Source organism: Carex rostrata, chromosome 5 (genome assembly GCF_964058835.1).
Source record: "Carex rostrata chromosome 5, lpCarRost1.2, whole genome shotgun sequence".
NCBI classification, from domain to species: domain Eukaryota; kingdom Viridiplantae; phylum Streptophyta; class Magnoliopsida; order Poales; family Cyperaceae; genus Carex; species Carex rostrata.
In genome coordinates, this window is record NC_135922.1 from 11971759 (window position 1) to 11987642 (window position 15884).

Below are 15884 nucleotides of genomic sequence, written 5' to 3' on the forward strand. Positions count from 1 at the left end.
ACAACATCAAGCTCATCATGGATGTCGCCAACTCCGACCTCGCATCCATTGCTTCAAGCGCTTCCACTGCTGCATCATGAGTGATGAAGAATGTCCATTGCTTCAAGCGCTTCAAGTCGGTAACATTATTTGTATTAGCTGTATCTTATATTAATGCATAATTAATCTAAAATATTTTACGGATTGGTCATTGGCTTGATAATTTGCAACATGAAACAATTCAGTTTGCTAAAAAATTAATGGATGGAATTCCACTATATAGGATAATCTATCACTTGAACGCTAAATACTAAACTTTACAAAACCACAACTGCATAACCAATGCTCAATTTCCTATATTTCATGATCGATATCAATCATTACTAATATGTGCCTGTCGCTCATAACAGATACATTGCAGTAGGCAACGAGGTAAGCGGGAGTGATGTCTCAAAAATTCTCCCTGCAATGAAAAACATCTACAGTGCACTCTCCTCTGCCGGCCTTCAAAACTCAATCAAGGTCTCGACTTCGATCTCCTTTGGTGAAGTGGGTACCTCGTATCCTCCTTCACATGGTGCATTCTCTCCAAGTGCCTCATCATATATGGCATCCGTGGTACAGTACCTTGCAACAATAAATGCACCACTCCTGGCAAATATATACCCCTACATCAGTCATGTCGACAGCCAAGGATCGATCAGCCTTGAATATGCATTGTTCACCTCGCCTGGCACCGTGGTGACTGATGGGTCGAACAAGTACCAGAATCTTTTTGATGCAATGGTGGATGCGCTTTACTCAGCAATGGAGAAGGTTGGCGGGTCGAATGTTGGTATTGTTATTTCTGAGAGCGGTTGGCCATCAGCTGGCAGGACCGCTGTGACAGTAAGCAATGCGCAGAAATACAATCAGAATTTGATTAATCATGTCAGTAAGGGTACGCCTAAGAAACCGACGGCTTTGGAGACTTACATCTTTGCAATGTTTAATGAAAATCAGAAGCCAGCGTGAGTAGAACAGAACTGGGGCCTGTTTTATCCAAGCAAACAGCCGGTATACTCTATTAGCTTCAAGTGAGAGGATTATGATTCATCAAAAGAAAGAATAACTATGTTACTATTTGGCACACTGGAAATAAAAGATTAAATAAATAAAAGAGGATAGAAGAAAAAAATATTAAGGCTCTTGTGGAGATATTGAATATTATATTAGTATGATGATTTTATGGAAAAATTGGATATTTAAAAAAAAAAAGTGAGGCTATGTTACTATACATAGCGCGGATTGGTCCGTACTACGGATCAATATTTTTGTTTTGAAATTCTAACAGTCGATCCGAACTGTTCAACATGGTCTCTATTTTAATATGTACTTGTTAACTAAAATTTACATTTTTTAGAATTTTTTACTATTTGTTTAGGTGGGAAAAAAAATCACTGTTGTTGGATCGGTGGTCCGGAATTTTCATATCAAGTGATTTTCTACCTATCTAAAAAAAATAGCAAAAAAATTCTTTACAAGTACATATTCATATGAATATTATGTTGAATGATTTGGATCGACCGTTAGGATTTTCAAACCAAAGATTTGAATTCATAGCGTGGGCCAATATGCCCCAAATAATAACATATCAAATATATATAATAATTAGTTCGGATTTCAGTGTACCATAGCCTAACTCTTTTAAAAATTTATATGAGCACACTGGAATTAATTATCCCTAATTACATATATATGCTTGACAAAAACACAATTCTTGCTCTCAGTCTAATTACATATATATATTTGTATTTTTTTAGGTTTACTGTATGTTTGACAACCCCACAAACGGCAGTATGGGTATTGTTGTTATCCGTATATTCCCTTCTTCTTGCACGGGAAGCTGATAACAGTATCTACGCTACGTACAGTACTTGCACTGTAGTCACAGGGGACCATCAAAAATTAAATGTGGAAAAATAACTTTTTGTGGGGATCGCAAAAATCCACAATTCGAATTTTTTTTCTTTTGAAGTATTAATATCACTAGTGGAGAACATACAATTAGTGTCGCCTTAAAAAACCGACACTAATACTTTAGTATCGGTCGTTTACAAAAACCCGACACTAATAATATTAGTGTCGGCTATTTATATGTAGGCGATACTAATAACTGAGAATTAGTGTCGGCTGTTTATAAAAAGGCGACACTAATGTATTAGTATCGGCTGTTTATAAACAACCGACACTAATACTTAACAATTAGTGTCGGCCATTTATAAACAGCCGACACTAATATATTAGTGTCGCCTATTTATAAACAGCCGACACTAATACATTAGTGTCGCCTTTTTATAAACAGCCGGCACTAATTCTCAGTTATTAGTGTCGCCTATTTATAAACAGCCGACACTAAAGCTAAAAAAATTTCATTTTAAGTCCCGCGCACCTCTTTCAAAGGCACGCCTAGGGTTTAAAACATCTCATTCACTTCGCTTCACGCTTCTCTCCGATATGATCTTCTCAAACCGAGCTGCTTCTAGGCGAATACCAGAAGATGTAATGCAATATGGTCCTGTGCATGCTTCACGAAAAGGGGCGTAACTTTTGATCCGTCCGTCGGATCGGGCTGAAATTTTGATAGGAACTCCACAGCACAAAACCGGATCAGAAACCAATCTAAGATTTGTTTCACCATTTTGCAGGCTCAGATTCGCGATCCAAGTCTTCCTTCATGGACTTTTGATATAGTCTTTATAATTTTAGAGTTTTTAGGGTCTTTTATGTATCTTTTATGTATTTTTTGTTTTAGGGTTTGTATGATATTTTATTTAGGGTCTTTTATGTATCTTTTGTGTATTTTCTGTTTTAGGGTTTGTATGATAACAATAAATGAGCAATTTGGATGATATTTTATTTAGTGAGTGTTATTTGTAAATTATGATGAATTATTTGATATCTTTGTTTTATATATAGTTCAGCAAAAATATATGAGCATTCCAGAACAAAAATTTTTATTTTTAGAATTTTCTATGATTTATAGTGAATTTTTGAAATTTAAAAAAAAAAAAAAAAATTAGTGTGGGCTATTTATTAAAAAGCCGACACTAATAAGTGTTAGTGTCGGCCATTTATTAAATAGCCGACACTAATACTTATTAGTGTCGGCTTTTTAATAAATAGCCGACACTAAAAGTTAGTATTAGTGTCGGCCATTTAACAAATAGCGGACACTAATGCCTTACTTTTAGTGTCGGCTATTTACAAAGTATTAGTATCAGCCCGATTAGTGTTGCCTAATGTCCGACACTAATACCCATAAACAGCCGACACTAATTCCAAGTTCTCCACTAGTGTATCTATGCACATAAGTATTTATACATATATACGGAAGTATTTATAGCTATGAGGTGAACAATTATTTATTGTGCGGGTACTGTAGCACGAAGATAATAGTACCCTCAGCACTGTACCCACACTATACCCGCGGGGGGACCACCGAAAATTAAATGAAGAAAATTAACTTCTTGCAGGGGCTGCAAAATCTCCACAATTTTATGTTTTTTCCAAATTATTAACACCTACGTAATTTTTTCTTTCAAATGAAATCCATGATGATCGATGTACTTTTCGACTCATCATCCCGCAAGTATTTATACTTCGCTGTACAAGTCTTTATACCTATATTTGCAAGCATTTTTTACATATGACACTGAAAGTATTAATATCTAGGTATTGAAATTATTTATACTTATACATTGAAATATTTTTGTTAGAGGAAGGGTGACGCGAGGATAATTGGAGAACTCGAAAATGAATAATCATAATAAGTCATGCATCAAAGTATTTATAACTACGAAAATATACATATCTAAGTATTTTTTACATATCACACTGAAAGTATTAATATCTAAGTACTAAAAGTATTTATATCTATGCTTTGAAGTATTTATTTCTATGAAGTAAACTTTTTTTGTTAGAGAAAGATTGATGCGATCGAGAACGAGTTCGAGGATTGTAAAAGGTAAACTATATAATTAGTGGAGACTAGAGAAATGATGCTGCTCAGATTTTAAAATAATAATTAGTTGAGACTATATAATTAGTGGGAACCAGAATACATTATTTCTCTAAGTGTGAATACTGTAGCACGAGTACTGTGCGGGTACTGTAGTACTAAAATAATTATTCTTCTGCACGAGGTCAAGTCTATAGCCATAAAATAGTGCGTCATATTCTTGTTTCCTAATATCTAATTCGGTGGTCAAAAACCATTAAATTTTTTGAATTTTGACTCGATCGACCTAACATACAAGTTTGTTTCTATGGATGGAATATCTGCAAAACAACGAGAGAATGTTAGAGAAGGGGTTCTACCTTCTAACTATAAGTGATCCACTATGGTTATAAAATAGACAACACTACAAGTGGTACACTATGGATATAAAATAGACAAGCCTAAGGTCAAGTACGGATTACAAAATTGTGGTCCACTCGTAATAGATGGGCTAGACTGGTAGTTGGGCCTCTTCATACACACGTTATATCGTGCAGATCAAGTTTCTATACATGTGAAATGGGATGTAGAATTTTTGCTCACATTAATTGCATCTAAATTTGGAGCTGTACCACCTGTAATTAATGTGTAATTGTGTATGTATTGTTAATTCACCAACATATATCACCAAGTAAATATTCCTCACAACATTGTATTGACAATATAGAGTAGAACTAGGGTGTTCTTAAGTTCACCAAGCTCCTTGGTGAACTCAAGTCTAAAACCAATCAAATCGGCTTCAAATGACGAATCCGAACCGTTGAAACTCGCCTATCTTACGAGTAATGTGTCTACATGTGAAAATTTTAAACATTTGAATTAATTTAGTATAAAGACAAGCGGTCAAAAAACGTTCAAAAAATGAATGTATTAAAATTAATTTATTAACCTTCTAATTTTGACTGCTTGACTTTATATTAAATTAATTTGAATGTTTAAAATTATCAGATGTAGACGCATCACTCGTAAAGTAGGCGGGCTTCAATAGTTCAGATTCATCATTTGAAACCGATTTGATGGATTTTAGACTTGAGTTCACCAAAGGGTTGGGTGAACTTAAGAACACCCTAGTTCTACTCGACAATATAATCACCCATTAATTATGCCCCTTTCTAGTTTGTAATTTGAATTTTTTTAGTCTAGGAATTGACCTGTGAAATGGAATTATGTTTACCATTCTCATGTGTATACCATATGCATCTTTAAAACATTTATTGCTAATAGGCACAAGAACAAATGTAAAAATTTCTCTTCATATCATCTTTTGATCAATTATGCACCTGCCAGCACTTCCATGTTGAAGAAGCGCCATATATGATACTTTCTATTTTCCTTCTTCATTCCATGTCTCGGTGGCTTTGTTAGGAACAGTAAAAGTTAGGCAAAGGGATTGACCTTGCTTGTATATATGTAGGAGGTCGCCGTCTAGATTTTAATTAGTTTTTGTATTTTCTGATAAATCTAACTGTGATATACCAGGCAGGCAGACTGGTAGTTGTTCTTCTGTACTAGATCCTGTACATGTATGAGAGTGACCTTCAACAAATTGTAATGTATACATTTACACATAAATATATGGAACAGAACTTTTTTTTTTGAGAAAAAATAGGAGTCATGCTCCCATTTCATTGATAAAAGGTTGTTACAGGGTGCCGTAACAGAAAATGGAAAAACAATGTAGCTCATGATGATGAGCTTAAGCCAAGCAAAAGAAAAAAGAAGTGCACTGTGCTATAAGTAACAGGGATCTCTCATTTTCAGAGTACACGGTGCTTAATAATGCCCCAAGTGATGGCTGTCTCGTGTTAAATCTGACTTTCAATTCTTGATACAATGCCCGAGTAAATGAGCAATCATTGAGTATATGTGCCACTGTTTCAGAGTCCACTTGACATAATACACATCTGTTTGCCAGCTGCCAGCCTTTTTCTAATCAGATTTGTCTAGTGTTTTTTTTTTGAAGGTTGGCATTGCCAACAATATATTGATAAGAAAATCAAAGGCTTATTTACAATACTATGCACATAAGTAAGCTGAAACCGAAAAAGAATAACAGATTGTCTAGTGTTAATATTCTGTTGAGTGTTGCTAGTGTTAATATTCTATTTATTGATGAACAATAAATAGATTGAACTAATGTGATGTAACTGCCCTGTTTCTTATATGGGATAATATGCTTTTATGACAAAAAAAATGTACACATAATTATAATAAATATACACTATGACATCTTCTAAAGTGATAAACTCTGTTAGTTGGCTCGTGTCTTACCTGCATGTCGTCAAATAAAATGGTTTTACAAAACCTAAGCAGTTTCATTCGGTCTGATTGGCCTGCCAGATGACCTATTTTCTGATTAATCTCAGAGAAAGCACTCCAATTAATCAGGCTTATAAACTAATCGGCTATAGGCGGCTCTTGGGATCCAAAATATAGTCCGATAGGCATTGAAACGAGAATCCAAAACAGCTCCATCATGAAAATAGTAATTATCTTTGATCAAGTGAGAGAGTGTGAGACCGTGGTTACAGCAGGAAACTAGTGTTTGCAGAGGATCCATGGGACCGTTGGAAAATTGCAAATTGACAATGCTAACTAACGACAGCCACTGTCAGCATTTTCAAAAAAAAAAAAAAAGACAATGCTAACTAACAATTGTCCTGTACTCTTTTAGACTTTTAGTCAAGCATTGAAATATATGGATAAAGAAGAAATTATTCTTGCTCTTTCCGGGGTTGTCTATATAAGGAGTTCGTACGAATCGATTATCCATAACAAGGTAGGAAATTGAAATAATTGAACAAGAGTGAGCTTATTGTATCTTCTCCATGGCACATAGATCAGATGCTCTTTCCATGGTGGCGGTACTCGCATTGATTGTTAGCATCCTTGCTAGCTACCCCAGAAGTCTCTCTCCTCTTTCTTTCTTTCTATCTTGCTCACACACACACACACACACACTCTCTCTCACACACACACAAACTTATTGTGCCATTTGAACTTGCTAGAGAGCGTATATCATCGATAGATTATTGATTACATAGTTAGATTTTGGAAAACAATATGACCTTTATGAAAATATATATCTATAGCATCGGTTACTAGCTAGGTATTACAAATCAATGTACATAACACGTGAATGTCCATTTAAATTTCAAGAATCAACCAAACAGATCCTTTAATTTGCTCAGTTATCACAGCTTGTCCCATATAGACTATAGAATCATTACAATGCATGGCTTGAAAACAACCTACTGAAAATTACATAAATACGTCATACTTCTGCAGGTGCGCAATCGATAGGTGTATGCTATGGGATGCTTGGTAACAACCTTCCATCGAAATCTGATGTGGTAAAGATGTACCAGTCCTATGGTATCACTGGAATGCGTATATACAACGCCGACAGTGCCACTCTGAATGCACTCAAAGGCACCAAAATCAATCTCATCATGGATGTCGGCCTCTCTGATGCTTCATGCTCTTCAGCTGCTTCCACCTGGGTGAACAACAATGTCAAACCCTATTACCCTGATGTCTCTTTCAAGTACGTATCTGAGTATTTTTTTTTCCATTCAAAATTAATGATATGAGTATTTTACTACAAGTTCAGTACAAATCCTAGAAGAAAATCCTAAAATTTAGATCTCAGAATATTTTATTAGTAATTAATATTAGCTAAAAATTCATAAAAAAATATTTGTTCATCACTTCATTGCTCGTAAAATAACACAAATGTTAATATATGTAATGTTCCTTCAACAGATACATTGCAGTAGGCAACGAGATTAGCGGTAGCAACGTCTCAAAAATCCTCCCAGCAATGAAAAACATCTACAGTGCGCTATCCTCTGCCGGCCTTCAAAACTCAATCAAGGTCTCGACTTCGGTCTCGATTGGTGTATTGGGTACCTCATACCCTCCTTCAGCGGGTGCATTCTCTTCGGATGCTTCATACATGACATCAATAGTACAGTACCTTGCTTCAATAAATTCACCCCTCCTGGCAAATGTATACCCATACTTCGCTTATGCCAGCAACACAGCACAGATCAGCCTTGACTATGCATTGTTCACCTCGTCTGGCACCGTGGTGACAGATGGGTCGAACAAGTATCAGAATCTCTTTGATGCAATGGTGGATGCGCTTTACTCGGCAATGGAGAAGGTTGGAGGATCAAAAGTTAAAGGATCAAGAGTTGGTCTTGTTATTTCAGAGAGTGGTTGGCCATCAGCTGGTGGAACTGGCGGGACAATAAGAAATGCACACACATACAACGAGAATTTGATTAATCATGTCGCTAAAGGAACACCTAAGAGACCAACAGCCTTGGATACTTACATCTTTGCAATGTTTAATGAAAATCAGAAGGCGGCGGGAGTAGAGCAGAACTGGGGCCTGTTCTATCCTAACAAACAGCCAGTGTATTCTATTAACTTCAAGTGAGAGGATTATGATTCACCAAAATAAATACAATAACTATGTTATCATCAGGCACGCCTAAGTAGTAGTGTATCAAAACGTTATGTAATATTCCAATAAGTGCTTGTATGTTGAGTTTTTACTGAATAAGAGGATATAAGTTTTTCTAAGAATGAGACAAGGATCAAAGTTCTCAAATTAATAATACCCGACTGAAAACCATTCAACTGGTTTTGGATCATGTGTCATGCTGTGATCAAGTTAAGTTTTCACAAGCCGTGTCGTGGCCAAGATTATCAAAATAGTCACGATACTTTAGTCATATCATGACCACACGTGTCGCGACTGCTCAGTTAGTCACATTTAACTACTTTTTCGAAATTTAAATGTTCCAAGGAAAAAAAAAAACAGAAAAAATATTAAAAAGTTGTAAAAAGAAAACTATTAATAGTGGTCACACGACTGCGTGCCATGACCAAGCAAGTTTGCGTGCCGTACCGTGACATTCTTTTCCGAAAGTGGTCATGGCATGCGAGTGGAGAGCACTTGATCATATTCTATTTCTAGAGAGGTGCTGAGATGATTGAACCATATGCTTTGTTTCCATTAACATATCGATTTCTTTGCATAGAAGGAAGTATCGGCCGATAGGTATTGGTATCGGCCTTGACCGATCCGATACTGGTCCGATACTACGGATTCGACATTTTTCGTCCAATTTCTGCCATTCTGGTCCGATACTGGTCACTATTCGGCTGAAACAGAATGAACTTTGCACATCCATTGTGTAGCTGTAATTAAATATAGGAGAAGCCGTAATAGTGTATCAAAACCTTATGTAATATTCCAATAAGTGCTTGTATCTTGAGTTTTTCCTGAATAAGAGGATATAAGTTTTTCTAAGAATGAGACAAGGATCAAAGTTCTCAAATTAATAATACCCGACTGAAAACCATTCAACTGGTTTTGGAGCTGTATCTCTCAATCCCTACGGAAAGTACTGTTTTTGCCGAATAAACTAAACCTATGATTATGAATAAAGTTGATATTTCAATTATTATTACTTCATATGAATTGCGAGGTATATATATATATATATATATATGAGCAATTTTGGGCTGCGATATTTTTATTTTTACGTAGAACTACATATCACAAAGAGGATTTGAGATCATCCACTAACGTGTTTACTTGTGTTACTTTGAAATTTGACAATTTAAATATGAGCAAATACTTTGTGGATATTATAAATATAACAAATAATAAAATTTGATGTAACTTTTTAATTTTTCACAAAATGATTTTAATGTGCAATAACATATTTAATGGTACTGTTTAATAAAATATGAAATTTAATAGAAAACAGATTATTTTATTAGACTAGCACTTATAACATTCCTACACATAATTTGTTGCTGAAAATTGTTGACAACCTTAAAAGAAAAAAAACTTTCCTACCAATATTATCCTATTTTTTTTAAAAACTTTTTGGACAGATTTCAATATTTTATATTATAAACTTAATCTATTATTAATAATCCAAATCCTCACAACAAAAAGATACAAGTACATTAGTGTTGAGAAAAGAGATTAAGAAATAATATGATTAGCCTCAGAGCCATTAGGCATTTTGTCATTATCGGCTAATTAAAAAATAATAACCCTACCTTGTAACAGAAATAGCAATGAGCCTAGTTTCAGCAGAAAGGCTACAATTTACCTTCTTTTTTTTTTTTGGAAATAGAGCAGTTGTTGTACTGGGCAGCAGCTAGTGAGATAGGCAACGGTTAGTTTGGTGGGGCATATAAATAGGCTTGTAAAGAGGTTGCAAATATCATGTATACTAACAACATCAATTTCTCTTTTATTCATCATTTCCAGTAAAATTCAACAATTATTTCTTTGATTAAGCAAACAATGGATCCAATATTCTTCTAATGGAATGTTGGCACAAAGTAAATGCTACTTATTATGTAGTCAGTATGGCATGCATGTCCAATGCCCATTCTATAATATTCTTTCTAAGGAATCAGTATGTTCTTATATATATGGATATTAGATGAACAATTATTTCATTTACAATATTAGTTATTTTTCTTTTGCTTCCGTTGCAATAGTACATGTTGAGATTTATGTATGTTTATCGTTTATTGTATTAGAATAGTTTTGGGGGGCCTATCGGTAAATAGTCCATTAATCAATAGTCTAGGGGTTATTTGTAATAGTGCTTTGTAAGACTCTATATAAGCCCAAATCATTAATCAATAAAGTAATTTTTGGCTGAAATCTTCATGGTATCAGAGCCTTAAAAAAACCTAAACCTAACCCTAGCTGCTACAGTACCGCACCGCTACACTAACCGACGAAGGTACAGTACCGGGACGCTACAGTACCACCTCGCTCCTATCTTCTCTTCCGCCGCTCGGTCTTCTCTTCTTCTAGAGTTGGCCGGCCACCAAAGATGGCCTCTTTGTGTTAATTAGCCGGCGTGGGGGGCCTCTACCCCACGGTACCCGAGAAGCGGGTTTGGATTGAGGTTTGATCGGGTTTTTTGAACTCAAATCTTGATGAGATAGATCAAGATCGGGTCAAGAAGAAGAAGAAGAGGGGGGGAGATGGGGAGATGAGGAGATGAGGTGGATCCAGGTCTTGAGGGAGCACGATCGGGTCTTTACGAGAGATACGAGTGATCGGATCAAGAAAGGAAAGGAATCGTGTGTGATCTGTCTCGACCAATACCTTGGCACCTCATGATGATGCCATTGCTGAGATGATGCAGGAGGAGAGTCGCATAAGGATGCATGCTGAGCCAAGTGGACCTCCAGGTGCGCAATCAGCTTTGGCTGCCTCGAGATCAGGTATGACAGGTGCCCAGGGGGGGACTCGTAGGTGTTACAACTGCGGGGAAACAGGTCATCTGATCAAGGTTTTCCCTAAGTCACCAAATGAGAGAGATGCAGGTGGTAGGGGGCAGTCTGGGAACTGTGAACGCGGTTGTGGGGGCCGAAGAGGTGGAAGAGGAGGCAACCAGGCAAATCTGATGGTTGCAAAGGAAGAGAAAGAAGCTATTGTGAGATTATCCGAGGAGGATTTGATCATGGAGATAGTCAGGAGAGGCAAAGAGGAGCAAGTGAAGGGAAGAGTGTGGTCGCTGACACACTTGCTCTTGCCTCTAAACCCACTACTAGATCACCAGTTTGGATAGTAGACTATGGTGCATCTCGCCATGTGACTGGTGTTGTTAGGGAGTTTTCTTCCTATACTCGCCTAGCAGTCCCAAATAGCATTGAGACAGCCGATGGTACTGTCCAGCCCGTGGTTGGTAAGGGTACTGTGAGATGTACCGATTCAGTGACTCTGACAAATGTGTTGCATGCTCCTTCATTTCCCGTAAACCTGGTGTCCATTAGTGCTATTATTCTTGAGCATAAATGCATTGTGACCTTTGATATTCCGAAGATGGTCTTTCAGGAGAAGGGGACAGGTCGAATACTTGGAACTAGCACATGGCGTGATGAGTTGTGGTACATGGATAGAAAATGTATGGACACAACGCTGGCATCTGTGGTCGATAGAGTGGAGGCAGGAGGATCTGGGGTGAGTGTGGAGGATGAGTTGCTTCTTATTCATCGGCGGATGGGACACTCTTCCTTCAGCCTACTGGAATATTTATTTCCATCAAAGTATGAGAAAGCTAACAAACAGAAACTTGTGTGTGATGGATGTGAGTTTGAAAAGCATACAAGGAGTTCGTATGTAAGCTCAGGAAGTAGGAGTTCTCATGCCTTTGATCTGGTACACTCGGATGTGTGGGGGCCTTGCTCAACAACTTTGATGAATGGGTATAGATTTTTTGTGACTTTCATCGATTGTTATTCTTGTGTCACATGGTTGTACTTGATGAAGAACAAGAATGATGTACTTGCTTGCTTCAAGGATTTCCATAAGGTAGCTTAGACTCAATTTGGTGCTGTGGTGAAGGCATTGAGATCCGATAATGGGACCAAATATACAAACAAGGCATTCAAGGAGTATTTGTCAGTTCATGGGATACATCATCAGACCACGTGCCCTTACACACCAGCACAAAATGGAGTGGCAGAGAGGAAGAATAGACACTTGTTGGAGGTAGCCCGGTGCATGATGATCTCTATGAATGTTCCGAAACATTTGTGGGGACAAGCAGTCATGACAGCCGCACAATTGATCAACAGAATGCCATCTAGAGTGTTGGACTGGTAGACTCCGTGTGTGATGTTGAAAGGAGATAATGGGGGTATTATTTCTCCAAAGGTATTTGGCTGTGTGTGCTTTGTGAAAGACAACAGACTAACAGTGGGAAAGTTGGATCCTAGAGCGGTGAAATGCATCTTTGTGGGTTACTTTGGTACTCAAAAGGGTTATGTGTGCTGGAGTCAAGTAAAGAGGAGATTGTTTGTGAGTATGGATGTTACATTTCGTGAGCTCGAACCTTACTACTCCTCAGAGACTACATCACCCTTTGGAGACTCACTCGATACAGGATGTATGAGGCGAGAGGGGGAGAGTAGTAGTGATGGTGAGAGGAGGATGGTGAGTGCGAGTGGTATTCCTTGCCCACTGATGGATTCGACTAGGATTGAGCCGAAAAAGGAGGATTCGGCTAGGGTTGAGCCGGAAAAGGAGGATTCGGCCAGGGTTGAGCCGCAAAGGGAGGATTCGGCTGTGGGTGAGCCGGAAGTTGAGAGGAATGAGCCCGAAGGTGGTAGAACTCAGGCTCAGGGGGAGTCGAGATATCGTGAGGTGTATGTGAGAAGAAATAAATAGAGTGAGGGAGCCGTGCCTACAGTGCCACCTATGCCAAGTCCCTTGTCCCTGTCTAATCCGACTCCTGAGACACTTACACCATCCACCTCAGACTCAGAATACACAGGTGCTATGATTCCTCTCTCTACTCCTCCCACTCCTCTTTCAGTAAGAAGGACTCCTCGCGAGAATGCGGGCATTCCTCCTGACCGATATGGTTTTCTGCATGAGATTGCTCAGTTTGTCTCTTACTCACACATATCACCGGTACATAGAGCATTCATTGCATCATTAGACACTGTCTCTATCCCTAAGTGTTGGCAGGTTGCTAAAGGAGATCCGAAGTGGAAAGCAGCCATGCTAGAAGAGCTCAGTGCCCTTTGCAAGAACAAAACCTGGGAACTTGTGTCACTACCACCAGGCAAGAAGGTTGTTGGATGCAAGTGGGTCTTCACAGTAAAACAGAATCCAGATGGTCTGATTGAGCGCTACAAGGCTCGGCTGGTAGCGAAGGGGTACAGTCAGACCTATGGCATTGATTATGATGAGACCTTTGCACCCGTGGCGAAGATGAGCACAGTGAGGACACTGGTTTCCATGGCAGTGAATGAGGGATGACAGTTACACCAACTCGATGTGAAGAATACCTTTCTTCATGGTGATTTGTTGGAGGAGGTGTACATGGAGGTTCCACCAGGGTTTGGCACAAACCAGACACTGGGTAAGGTGTGCAGGCTCAAGAAGTCGCTCTATGGGTTGATGCAATCTCCTCGGGCCTGGTTTGATAGGTTCAGGAAGGCTATGGTAGGCATAGGCTATCAGCAAATCAATGCTGACCACACGGTGTTTTCTCGATAACATGGTGGTCACATTACTTTGCTGGCTGTGTATGTTGATGATATGATCATTACCGGGGATGATGAGGGGAAAATTGCACAGTTGAAAGCAAAATTAGGGAAGGAATTCGAGGTGAAGGATTTGGGACAGCTTAGGTACTTTCTTGGGATTGAGGTGGCTCGCGAAGCAGAGGGATTGTTCTATCCCAAAGGAACTATGTTCTAGACTTGCTTACAGAGACATGCATGTTGGGGTGCAGGCCTGCAGTTTCTCCAATTGATGTGAAGGCCAAGATAAGTGCAGAGGTAGGAGAACAGGTTGATCGTGAGAGATACCAGAGAGTGGTAGGTAGATTGATCTATTTAACACATACTCGTCCCGATATCTCATTTGCAGTGAACGTAGTGAGCCGCTACATGCATGACCCTAGGAAGGGCCATATGGACACAGTGTATCACATTATGAGGTACCTGAAGAGTGCACCGAGGAAGGGTTTGATTTTCAGGCAGAATGGGTACATGAACATTGAGGGCTATTGTGACTCTGACTGGGCCAGTTGCCAAGATGATAGGAGGTCAACAGTTGGCTATTGCATGTTCGTAGGGGGCAACTTGGTCTCTTGGAAGAGCAAGAAGCAGCCAGTTGTTGCGAGATCAACAGCAGAAGCCGAGTACAGGGCTATGGCATTGGGAGTTGCAGAGATGGTGTGGCTGAAAAGATTGTTGGAAGAGCTCAAGGTGAATCATGGAGCTAAAATGAAATTGTGGTGCGATAGCAAGTCAGCGATCAACATTGCCAACAATCCTGTGCAGCATGATAGAACCAAGCATGTCGAGATCGATAGGTTTTTCATAAAGGAAAAGCTAGAAAGTGGACTATTGGAGCTGAGTCATGTAGCTACTGGAGATCAAGTATCTGACTGCCTCACCAAATGACTTAGCTCAATAGATCTAAATAGGTTTTGTGACAAGACGGGCTTGATGGATATCTTTTGCTCATCTTGAGGGGGAGTGTTGAGATTTATGTATGTTTATCGTTTATTGTATTAGAATAGTTTTGGGGGGCCTATCGGTAAATAGGCCATTAATCAATAGTCTAGGGGTTATTTGTAATAGTGCTTTGTAAGGCTCTATATAAGACCAAATCATTAATCAATAAAATAATTTTTGGCTGAAATCTTCAATACATGTGACATTCTTCTTCATCTCTGATAGTCTAGTAATATTGGTATGAATATTTTATGTAATTGTCATTCACATAGATAGCATACACAATATTTAATTAGTATTGTACCTATTCATTGGAACGAAGACATTATAAGATAACAAAACAAATCTCATATAAAATGAAATATTTTTATAAAAAGAATTAGACTAAATAACAAATAGTATTTCTTAAATGACATATTAAAAGATATCTACACGTACATATTTTTTTTAAAATGACATATATATTAATTTGATATATTTTGACATATAAAATGACAAATAATATTCCTTAAATGATATAAAAAATAGAAAGAAATCAGGACCAATCAGAAAGATGATACAAATTGCATGTGGTGAGTACGTGTATAAATAAATTTAAACCTTTACATGTAAAAAACATCAAAAACATTTACATATAGAATAGACATATTTGATGAGAGAGATGATATTCAATCCAAAATTTCATATTTTAATTAAAACTGTTGGCTCAGGACATCTACATACTTAATATAATTAAGAATAAGAATGAAGATTATTTATATGCCCCAAAATTATTACATTCTTGTTCGAGTCTAATTGCATTTATTCTTGCTGATTTTATGTCTGTCCGACT

At 37.8% G+C, this 15884-nt stretch overlaps 2 protein-coding genes, 1 long non-coding RNA gene and 1 pseudogene across 5 annotated transcripts in view; 3 read left to right on the top strand and 1 right to left on the bottom strand.

Annotated features, from left to right (window-relative positions):
* LOC144554082 (putative mitochondrial protein AtMg00820) overlaps window positions 1–14393 on the top strand; it is an 88943-nt gene extending 74550 nt beyond the window's left edge. Inside the window, exon 2 of the mRNA XM_078302313.1 lies at window positions 12981–14393. Within this exon, the coding sequence (XP_078158439.1) occupies window positions 13278–13844 (567 nt within the window). The 5' untranslated portion in view covers window positions 12981–13277 and the 3' untranslated portion in view covers window positions 13845–14393. The remainder of the gene's footprint in view (window positions 1–12980) is intronic.
* LOC144554075 (glucan endo-1,3-beta-glucosidase-like) overlaps window positions 1–15884 on the top strand; it is an 83908-nt gene that overhangs the window by 26827 nt on the left and 41197 nt on the right. The window contains exons 1-3 of one of the 3 annotated variants that reach the window (XM_078302295.1): window positions 6792–6925; window positions 7307–7565; window positions 7784–8465. The exons of 1 other annotated variant lie outside the window; for it this stretch is intronic. In XM_078302295.1, coding sequence (XP_078158421.1) covers window positions 6847–6925; window positions 7307–7565; window positions 7784–8465 — 1020 coding nt within the window. In that variant the 5' untranslated portion in view covers window positions 6792–6846. Of the gene's footprint in view, window positions 1–6791; window positions 6926–7306; window positions 7566–7783; window positions 8466–15884 lie in introns of those variants that run through there. One more of the 3 variants, XM_078302296.1, reaches the window with a different exon arrangement.
* Window positions 1–15884, bottom strand: part of LOC144554085 (uncharacterized) — a 44547-nt gene that overhangs the window by 25061 nt on the left and 3602 nt on the right. Inside the window, exon 2 of the long non-coding RNA XR_013511531.1 lies at window positions 8332–8455. This is a non-coding gene — a long non-coding RNA (uncharacterized LOC144554085). The remainder of the gene's footprint in view (window positions 1–8331; window positions 8456–15884) is intronic.
* LOC144554420 (glucan endo-1,3-beta-glucosidase pseudogene) lies at window positions 84–1215 on the top strand (annotated as a pseudogene).